At 46.1% G+C, this 11,357-nt stretch overlaps 1 protein-coding gene across 1 annotated transcript in view; it reads left to right on the top strand.

Annotated features, from left to right (window-relative positions):
• Positions 1-7,515: 7,515 nt before the first annotated feature.
• The window catches only part of LOC308470131 (sperm acrosome membrane-associated protein 4-like), a 20,413-nt gene continuing 16,571 nt past the window's right edge, over positions 7,516-11,357 (top strand). The window contains exon 1 of the mRNA XM_080993419.1: positions 7,516-7,674. Coding sequence (XP_080849545.1) covers positions 7,620-7,674 — 55 coding nt within the window. The 5' untranslated portion in view covers positions 7,516-7,619. The remainder of the gene's footprint in view (positions 7,675-11,357) is intronic.

The raw sequence follows: 11,357 nt of genomic DNA, 5'->3' as shown, positions 1-11,357 counted from the left end.
GTGGCTGGGGAGGCCCGGCCAGATGAGCAGGGTATATAAAAACATAATAAAACATTAAACATTTTTTTAAAAACCTCCCCTATACAGGATTGCCTTCAGACGGCTCAGGGGTCGGATAACTCCATACCCTCCAACATTTCTCCAGTGATAATAGGGACATCTTAAGAAAAACGGGAACATTCTGAATCAGAATCAGGATGGCTTCTCTAAATCAGGGACGTCCTTGGAAAATAGGGACACTTGGAGGGTCTGAAAGCAGGCACCCCAAGATTCAGGCCTGTACAGGAGTCCTGCTATCTGCTCTGACAGAGCAGGGAGAGCACCTATTCATAATGGCATAAGGGCCATCTCTAGAAGCAGGGCTGTAGATGCAGCTGCATGGACAAAATAATGGGTGAGTGACACTGTGGCAATCACACAGGGTCCCCGGACGTTTGACAGTCTATTGATCCCTGTGCCACCCCTGTACTTGCTTCCCCGCTGCCACCAACCCATTTCTCTTGGGTACACACTGAGTCCAGACAGTTGTTAACATTAAACCAAATAAACAAGTTTATTTTATAAGCATTAACAAGTTTATGGTTTCAGATAATTTTTCTTGTCAGTTTCTTATCCTTAGTTTCTTTACCGGCCTATGCCTTCCTAATACCTTCTGACTGATTATCTCAACTTAACAGTTTCACTCACTCTCTCACATCAGACTAGCCCAACCCACAGACTTATCCTCCCTCTCTCTTCTCTAACTCCAGACTGACTTCTTAACAACTCTAACTCTAACTCCTCCCCTTGGGTTCCTATTGGTTAGTCATTTTACACTTAGTTAACCCTTTCCTTATGAACCCAGTATGATGTCACACACCTAGGAGGACAAACGCCACAGACACCTACACGGTCCTCCTCAGCCTGCTGTCCACTTCCCCATCTGCAAGGGGAATGTCACGTGCTGCATGGGTTAGGGCTCATGGGGGTTGTAGTCCAAAACAGCTGGAGGGTGCCAGGTTAATGAAGGTGGGGGGGTGTCACTGTCAAGTGAGCAAAGGCTGGTAGGCAGAGCCTTCTTGGCAATGGCACCCTGGCTGAGGCTCACCGGAGGCCTTCTGCACAGCCTCTTTGGTGCGAGGTGAAGATCTTTTCATTCACCCAACCCTTTCAAGCAACTGGTACATTTAAACAAACCAAATAATCTCGGGAAAGCTGTGTTTTGTTTTACAGTTCTGCTAACGGATAGTAATGCCTCTGCCCCCCAAAAAAGTATTTTTTAAAAATCAAAAGTATTATCTTGCTTGTTGTTGCTTTTGTTTACCCTTTTAAATATTCACTTGCATTTTAACATTGCACACACATATATATATATATATATATATATATATTTCTGTTTTACAATTTAGAATATTCATTTAAACAATCTTAAAATGTCAGTGACTTCCCTTCTTCTCTTTACATGGTTCATTTTGCATAACATAAACCCCTGCGTATTTTACATAAACCAAACCACTCAATATTCCATTGTTACATCCATCAAAACTTGTTTAAACTGTTGAATTTATCTTAATGCTGCCGAGCGTTTTCAGCTGTACACAATTATTTCCCACATGTTCAATTAAAAGTATTGAAAAATCAAAAGTGTTACTTTGCTTGTTGTTGTTCTGGTTTCAATATTCACTTGCTTTTTAACACGGCATATTAGTCTTTGCCCTGTAAGCCGCTCAGGAAACATGCCATTTTAATCCAGTAATGAAAAACTTTTTAAAAAATAAATGGTCAAGAATTCATTAGTTTATTTATTTATTTAAGCACAATGCATTTTGCAGTAAGACTGGCTCAGGTGCTCAGGTCATGTGTGCTGGCTTCCCACAGTATGACTTTAGACCATAGGTAGGCAAACTAAGGCCCGGGGGCTGGATCCGGCCCAATCACCTTCTCAATCTGGCCCGCGGATGGTCCAGGAATCAGTGTGTTTTTACATGAGTAGAATGTGTCCTTTTATTTAAAATGCATCTCTGGGTTACTTGTGGGGCATAGGAATTTGTTCATTATTTTTTTCTTCAAAATATAGTCCGGTCCACCACAAGGTCTGAGGGACAGTGGACCGGCCCCCTGCGGAAAAAGTTTGCTGACCCCTGGTGTAGACGAACAGTGTAGATGGGGCCCTAGACAGAAGATGGGATGGTAAGTAAGAACTGAGTGCGAAACAGCCTTGCTAACAGCTCAAAGCACTTCCAAGGGGTGTGTATCGATCTTGCTGGTGAGGACAGGCAAGTTACTGCCATTGAATAAGATAGCTGAGAATAGTATGGCACACCCTGCTTCGGGAGGAACAACCGTAGATTTTAGCTCTCTGTCATGGATGCTTGAGTTGAGATTCCTGCATTGCAGGGGGTTGGACTAGATGACCCTTAGGATCCTTTCCAACTCCACAGTTCTATGATTCTATGCCTAACAGCAGCTTTTTAGGGGTTTCAGGCAGGGGCCACTCCAGGCCCTATCTGGAGATGCCGGGGATCAAACCTCGGATCATCTGCATGTGGAGCAAACGCTCTACTGCTCAGCCATCGCCCTTCCCCTAAAAACCCATACATTTCCACGTAAGCATGCCAAAAGTCCAGCCACGGCTTCCTCTTGCGGCAGCTTTCGCAAGCGGCTTTAGCAAGGTGTCTGGACAGGCCTGGCCGTCCAGATTGCTTCAGAAACGATTGCACTGTTGCATCAAGCGCAGCTGCTGTTTCTAGGCACTAAGCGTCTCTTCCAAGTTGTGCATCGTTCCCTATTCCCCAAGCAGTTTCATTCAGAGGGGCTCCGAGACAACAGGCCAGTTTGAATCACCAATTAGCGAATCTGTTGCTGCTCCCATGCCTTGCCTTCAGTCTAGCAGGCCATGGATGAGAAAGTGGGACAAACAAACAAACACACACAGCCAAATCCCTTGCTCTTTCTCCCACCCAGCCCACCCGAAGTTACGCTCTTTCTCGTCCCCACCCCAGGGCCGCAGCTAGGGGTGGGGAGGAAGGCCCACAAGAAGGCCCCCACTAGGGGCGCAGGCGAGGGGGGACACAAAATCAGCTTAAAAATATGTCCATAAATATGTCTATAAATAAAAATATTGATTATTGCCTCATAATTGTTGTTTTTGTTGTTTAGTCGCTTAGTCGTGTCCGTCCCTTCATGATACCATGGACCAGAGCACGCCAGGCACTCCTGTCTTCCACTTCCTCCCGCAGTTTGGTCAAACTCATGCTGGTAGCTTCGAGAACACTGTCCAACCATCTCGTCCTCTGTCGTCCCCTTCTCCTTGTGCCCTCCATCTTTCCCAACATCAGGGTCTTTTCCAGGGAGTCTTCTCTTCTCATGAGGTGGCCAAAGTATTGGAGCCTCAGCTTCACGATCTGTCCTTCCAGTGAGCACTCAGGGCTGATTTCCTTCAGAATGGAGAGGTTTGATCTTCTTGCAGTCCATGGGACTCTCAAGTCTCCTCCAGCACCAGAATTCAAAAGCATCCATTCTTCGCCAATCAGCCTTCTTTATGGTCCAGCTCTCACTTCCACACATCACTACTGCGAAAACCATAGCTTTAACTATACAGACCTTTGTTGGCAGGGTGATGTCTCTGCTTTTTAAGATGCTGTCTAGGTTTGTCATTGCTTTTCTCCCAAGAAGCAGGAGCCTCATAATAAAAGGTTTTAAATAGTGGGTCTTTGTGATATGTGAGGGCCCTGTTTTTCCCTATTTTTTTCCCGTGCCACATTCCTAGGGGGTACAATCTGGATCAGGGGGAGGCAACCTAAGGCCTGTGGGCTGGATCTGGCCCAATTGCCTTCTAAATCCGGCCCACAGACAGTCCTGGGAATCTGCATGTTTTTACATGAGCAGAATGTGTCCTTTTATTTAAAATGCATCTCTGGGTTATTTGTGGGGCATAGGAATTCGTTCATTTTTTTTCTTCAAAATATAATCTGGCCCACCACATGGTCTGAAGGACGGTGGACTGGCCCACGGCTGAAAAAGGTTGCTGACCCCTGATCTGGATGCTTCTGCCAGGGGCGCAAGTTCACCTAGCTACAGCTCTGCCCCACTCCACCCCAATTCCTCATTCCTTCTCTCACCCATCCCAATGGAAGCCATGTTCTTTCTCACCTCCACCCACCCGATCTTCTTGCTGCAAGCACCCCCACCCGCCACCTTAATAATAAATAATAATAATAAATTTTTATTTTTACCCAGCCCTTCCCGGTTCAAAAACCGGGCTCAGGGTGGCTAACAACAAATTTAAAACAATTATAAAAGCAGCGTAAAATACAGTATAAAAACATGAATAACAATAAAATTCAAAAATCAACTAGATAATCCCCAGGGCTAGCTGGCTGAATTGGTCCTACTTGGGCCAGCGAGGAGGCCAGGGGAGAATTAGCTGTAGGGTCTCAGAGCGGGTGATCTTCATAAAAGGGGAGGGGGAGGGAAGAGAAGGGAAATAAAAGATCAAGCTGAATTCAGATTAAAGGCCAGGCGGAATAGCTCTGTCTTACAGACCCGGCAGAAGGAGGTTAAATCCTGAAGGGCCCTGGTTTCATGGGACAGAGCATTCCACCAGGTCGGAGCCATCACTAAAAAGGCCCTGGCCCTGAAAAGGCCCTTACTAGCTGTCTCTAAGCCACCGTCGCCACGGCAGCTAGACCTCGGCCATAGGGCTTCTCCTGGCCTCTTCTGCCTCACTGCAGCTGGAAGAAGCAGCATTCCTGCTTCCAGAAGTGTGTTTCTGGATATGCTGTGCCCAATTCTGGATGTGTGGTGGCAGAGGCCATGACAGCCACAGCCACCCCAGAGGAGGCAGTAGAAGCGAGGAAGTGGAAGCAGGACATCCCAGAATTCAAACAAAAGTTGCCATGGCTTCTGTGAATCTTGTGATGTCCCATTTCATTTAGGACTACTGAGTGGAATGACATGTTGGCTCTCTTACCAAACTTTTCTGTTCAAACTTTTCCATCCTGTCAATTCTTCTGCTGTGGCCTTTTTATTTTGCTTAGGTCTGTGACCCTCCCAGATGGTTGCTGGACTTACTGTTGACGCTGCCATGTTTCTCAGCTGGAAGAAAACTTGACTGCCTCTTTTGCACCCTGAGTTCTTGCAATATGCCAAGGGATCATTTTTACATGTGGACTCTTAATGCAGTCGGTACTAACTTCTGTGTTTTATGACAGTTTCCAACCAAGGACGAAAACGTTTTCTTTTGCAAGAGACTAAATGCGTCCCGGTGGAAGAGCTTTATAATCACGAGTTTGATTCCAGGGGCAGGGCTTTTGTTTTCCTTTTCTGCCTTGAATGTAACCATGTGTGGAAAAACTGAGCAGCCAAAGTTCTGTTTGCAACTTCGTCTGGCTGTGTTTTCCAGTGATGCTTTAGTCCAGCTTTAAATTCATGCTTTACATCATCTTTGCCTTGAATTGAGCTAAGAGTTAAAAAAACATGTTGAAGCCCACAGAATCATCAACAAGAGATTGTGGCACTTAACTTTGGAATTCTTCAAATTAGTGTACTCCTGTTACTTCTCTCCTTCGGAATTATTTAATGTGCCTTTCAGGAAAATAAAACATCCTCTTGGGTCTTTTAAAATCCCGTCTTTTAAAAATGAAATATGGAAAATCCAAATACTGACTCCTCTCTTTTTGGGGAATTTCCAGCAGCAGAATACCACATTCCCTTGGCTTGATTTATTAATAGTTTTATTTTTTCTTCTCCGATAAATATGATTAAAGTGTGAGATTCAGAGTCTCATGCTCTATTGAATGAGCTATCAGTTTGAAACAGCACATATGTAAAATAAATTCAGATCTAACACAGGCACCAACTGTGAATAAAAACTATCCGTTTAGAAAGCACCTGTCTGATACATAAAGGGAGGGATATGGTTTCTATTATGTAGTTTCTGTTTAGCAAAGAGGCAGTGGAACCCAACCCATTATTAACCCTAGAGAACAAGCCAAACTCCCTCCCCCAACCTCCCCAGCCCTGTGGGGCTTTACAAAGCAGCACGGGCATCATTGCATCTACAGTCCTTCTGCGTGTGGACAGGCCAATTATGACAGCCATCCCTAAGCGGGGCACCCAGGCGCGGGGCTCTCAGGGGCGCCAGGCCAAGAGTCCGGGGCCCAAGAGTTGAGTCCGGGGAAGAGCCCGCCCGTTGGCCAGAGCGCCGTGGCAGGCTCTTCTGCTGCGGGCGGCTCTGTGGCACGAGTTTGGGGCCGACCGAGCCAGCAAGACGCTGAGGCAGCCAACCAGTTCTGCCCTCCTGTGTGCCTGGGACTGGGCAACGTGGGGGGCGGGGGCACTGGGCAGATCTTTGCACCCCAGTGCCGCATATGCTTAAGACAGCCCTGTCAACACGTGCCTTACTTTACAGAGGAATCATAGAATCATACAGCTGGAAGAGGCCCTGAGGATCATCTTTTTTAATTTATTTATTTTATTAAGAATTTTAACAGTAACAATTTATCAAAAACATATCATCCTCATTCCCCCCCATTTCCCCCCCTCCCCAAACCAGAACCCCCTTTCCCACACACCCCCAGACTTCCCTCAGCTCCTCTCTCTGGTTTTTCAGCACATGTTAATCTCTGCATATTATAGAATTGTAAAGATCCTTAATTTATCTATCTATATGTTACCAATAGGGACAGTGGGACGCGGGTGGCGCTGTGGGTTAAACCACAGAGCCTAGGACTTGCTGATCAAAAGGTCGGCGGTTCAAATCCCTGCGACGGGGTGAGCTCCCGTTGCTCGGTCCCTGCTCCTGCCAACCTAGCAGTTCAAAAGCACGTCAAAGTGCAAGTAGATAAATAGGCACCGCTCCGGCGGGAAGGTAAACGGCGTTTCCATGCGCTGCTCTGGTTTGCCAGAAGCAGCTTAGTCATGCTGGCCACATGACCCGGAAGCTGTACGCCGGCTCCCTCGGCCAATAAAGCGAGATGAGCACCGCAACCCCAGAGTCGGTCACGACTGGACCTAATGGTCAGGGGTCCCTTTACCTTTAGCTTTTATGTTACCAGTAATAAATTTGTGTATGTTTATTCAAAAACTGCCAAGGAGTCCAGCTCAGAGGCCCTGAGGATCATCTAGTCTAGGGTTGCCATCTTTCAAAAAGCTCTATTAGGAAGACCCCCAAATTGTTGAGCCTTTTATAAAAAGAAAACCACCAGAATTGCTGAGCCGCTTTTCGAATGGCTTGCCTAACGTCCGGCAAAATCCGGCAGCCCTCTGTTTGAAGTGGTTTGGAGAGCCTAGCTGTTGTGCCGGCATCTTCGTCACAAATAGTAGTACCACCAGGACTCTGTGTGTGTGTGTGTGTTTACATGCACCCACCCACCGCCGCGAGTGGATCCCTCTCCCGCTTGCTCCAAATGCCTTGCTCTCTGACTCACTTTGCCCTTGTGGTTATTCTCTGCCTCAGAGGATCATATGCCACTCAGAGGCAGGCTGTTTACTGCTGGGAGACCCACCCTAGCCTCAGGTGGGTGGGGCATGCATATATATAGCACAGATGAAATGAACCCCTTCACTGACTCATAGCCACTGGGATTGCTCCTCTTGGAAAATCTGCCATTCCCAACTCTTCTCAGCTCAGCAGCTACATGATGGCCAGACTCCTTGTCCTGTGTGTTGCAGTTCTTGCCTGCATCAGTATTGGTAAGGCAAACATCCAGCTTTATCCCTGTTCTTGTATATTTCCTAATGGATTTGTTTCTCATCTCTTTACCTCGCTGCCACCCCCAAATTCCTTTACTTTGTGGCTTGCCAGAATCTTTTTAACTAGGAACGATTCCTCATTCGACTGACCAAACTAGGAAATGTACCAGCAGGGAGAGCAAACTCTTTATTCTTGGTAGAAATAGTCTCATAAGGGGGGGTTCAAAGGTATTGCCCTTTATATATTGGGACAAGGGGTAACTGTCACCAAAGCTGTCATTCCCTTAGCTGCTGGATAAGAGAAGTAGAAAACTTCTGCTTTTGTGGCAAACTATGTGTTTCCCACTATATCTGACCTGGATAAAGAAATAAGTTGTTGTTTTTTTAAAAAAAATGGATGGATTGCAACAAAATGGGAAGGAAGGGAAAAGGTTGTTTTTGCTGTGCCAAATAAAGGCTTGACCTTTTTTAAAAAACAACAACAACAAACCCTCCAAACTGGACAGCTCGAAGGAAGACAGGAAACAAGGGCAAAAAAACCCCGCTACCTAAATAAACTTCACACCGGATTATTTGTGAGCATATGTACAATATTTTTGAATGCGATGTTGTGCAAATATTTTGTAAGTCGCTTTGCGATCCCCTTGAGGCTATAAACTGGGGTGGAAGTATTCTCAATAAATACATTAAAATAGCTCTACATTGCAAACTAAAAGGGGGGGAAATGGGCTCAGTGCCATCCCTTAGAAAACAAGGAGTCCCAGTCTCCTGGGTTTTGGCTACTAAACAGCAAACCTTGATTCTAGCACCTCTTTCCCCGAATCTTATCTTTGAGTTGTCAGGAAGGTCTGCCTCCTCCTTATCTTTGAGTTACCAGAGTTGTGCCCTGCAGATGTTTTGAACTACAACTCCTACCAGCTCAGAGGGTTTACCTCTGTTAGTTTTTGGCAGGAAAAAAGTGTCTTCTTGTGGCATCTTAAAGACACAAAAAGATTTGTGGCTCTAACTGTTGTGCATCTCTTGAACTGGGGTCTAATCTACAAAAGCTTAAGCCACAGTATAAGCCAATGTTGTGATGTTGTCAGCTGCTGCCCCTGGGGTCACACTGGTGACAGAAGAGTGGGAGAGCTATATTTTGACCATAAACAAAAAAACAAAGAAATCTGTTATCCTTAAAGTTGCCACAAGACTCTCTCAGGGCAAAACTTTCTCACTTGTCAAGACTGATCAATCTGAAAGTCACCCAAGGTGGATTAAGATGGAGATACGCGCATACAGATCTTTGGGTGGTATCCAAGTAAGCCTTGCTCAGAGTAAACCCTATTGATATTAATGCACATGACTCAGTTTTCTCCATTGGATGGGGTGGGTCTACTCTGAGTAAAACTTACTTGACTACCACCCATTCCCCCCCAAAATATATCCCAGTGGCCATTTGAAGAGGTGATTTGATTCGCTTTTTTTGCACAGGATATTGGCCCGAATATAAGCCACACCCAAATATAAGCCACACCTTTGAAATTGGGGAGGGGGGGAGCAAAGAAAGAAAAAATACCTGAATATAAGCCACTTCATTCCTTGCTGCTCCTGGCTGCATACTGGGGGGGGAGGGAGCCGGGCTGCTTTGCCGACAGCCTTTCCCTTCCTCGCTCTCTCCCTTCCTGGCTTTTGGGGGAGAGACGCATGGGGTGGGCGCCATTTTGCCATGCTCCTGGCACTGTTTGCCCCGCGCCGTAAAGTCGTGAATATAAGCCGCACCTTAGCTTTTCATAGTCAGAATTTGGGGGGAAAGTGAGGCTTGCATTCAAGCCAATACGGTAGTTAAGTTGTGGGATTTGCTCCTGTAATAGGTAGTGGTGGCCCCTAACTTGGGTGGCTGTAAAAGAGGACCAGACAAACTCATGGCAGTCGCTACCTACTAATCATGATGGCTGTGTTCTACCTCCATTGTCAGAGCTGGAATGCACAGCTGCTTGGGAATCACTGGTGTGGACTGAGCACTGTTGCACCCAGCTCTTGCAAGCGGGCTTCCCATAGACATCTGGGAGGATGTCTGAAAAGACATGAGCCCCCTTTGACCTGTGATCCAGCAGAGCTCTTCTTGTGTTCTTATGCCCCTCTGGCCATTTGGGGGTGGTCTCCAAAGACCACTTGCACAGGCAACCGATGACCTTACGGCAATGTGTCCCTATTGCAATTCAGAAAAAACCAAGGCATCCCAATGTTCCCTACGTCATTCATTTTTGCAAGTCCTGTGTGTGTGTTTTGTTTTCGTAATGGCACCACCAACTGGTCACCTCCCTATTGGGATCACCCCCAAACCTCCATATTTCTACTGTGCCAAATACCCTTATTTTTCCGTGCATAACACGCCCCTGTGTATAAGATGCCCCCTATTTGGGGGGACTCAAAATTAAGAAAATGGGGGGGGGGATTGCCCAGAGTTGTTGAATCACTCGCACTACCGTCGCTGGCAATCTCCTGCTCGCGGAAGCAACCAATCCCAGGTCCCCACTCATATATCCATGTATAAGAAGACCCCAATTTTTAAACATTATTCTAACGTACTAAAACCTCGTCTTTTACATGGAAAACTACAGGTCATTTGCCTCCCTGATGCTGCCTTGCCACACCCTGCTTTTTAAGAGTCGCGGCTTTGAAACTCTCTTTGAAACCGTTGAGAAAGCACGGGGAAATAAGTTAAGGAGCTTAAGGAAAAAGTGGGCAGGTGGAGAGCTTGAAAGCATTGGACTTAAGACGGAACGGGGGGGGGGGGAGTCATAATCAGGTAACAAGTTTCTTTTTTAAAAAAGAGAAAAGAGGAATGCCACAGACAAGACAAAGGATATATTGTGGAGTCTCTAGAGAGGGTGGGGATCTTTAGAAACAGGCAAAACACCCATCACATCAGGGATGGGCCAGGAATAGCTCCCATGTTTAAAGACTAGTTAACAAAATGCATATCCAAACATGTAGCGTTCTGGTTCCTCTTCAGACATCTATTTTTCCTTCCCCAACACCATTACTCACACCATGGTCAGCCAACTTGAGAAAAAAGAAGACGAAGAAGAGTCGGAAAAAACCAGGGGATTTTTCTTCTTCCCCAAGCACTTCTTCCTTTAACGATGGGCGAGGGTGTCTAAAAGTCTTGAGCCAACCTTAAGATTACCAAACATATTGCAGCGTTGTGTAGGCAAGGCTTCCTCCCTGGAAGTAATCGTAAGTGGGTGTTCACGCAGGAAAGTTGACGTTCCAGTAAAAAGGACTAGCCCTTAGGGTGCCACACAAAACTTTTGGAACTGAGGGTTATTCCATGCTTCGGCTTGCCCCGATTCTAGACAACGCAGGTCTGAGCGGTTTCCCACTTGAACCATTCCTTTCCGAGGGACAACTCGATTGTTACTTGCTCCGATCTGAGCACTAAATAGCCGTTTCCCCCTCAGGGGAAAGCAGTGGGATAAACGTTTATTCACGGTTTCAGCCCGCACCATTCCAGATTATGCTCTTGAGTTTTTATAGGTGTTTTGAAATACAGGGCTGAGAATGCAGACCTTTGACAATTGTTTTCTTAGCACTTCAGTAAAAACAGGATAGTTTTTTGGTTTTTTTAAACTCGCCCTCAGCATTCACATTTCTGCTGAAATTCAGAAGTTGGCCTCGTTTTTTTCTATTGGCAGATGTGA

The sequence above is a fragment of the Podarcis pityusensis genome, assembly GCF_964106645.2.
Source record: "Podarcis pityusensis genome assembly, chromosome: 2".
Taxonomy (NCBI): Eukaryota; Metazoa; Chordata; class Lepidosauria; order Squamata; family Lacertidae; genus Podarcis; species Podarcis pityusensis.
Note: the sequence above shows the minus strand (reverse complement) of the source record. Positions and strands in the feature narration are given on the sequence as shown.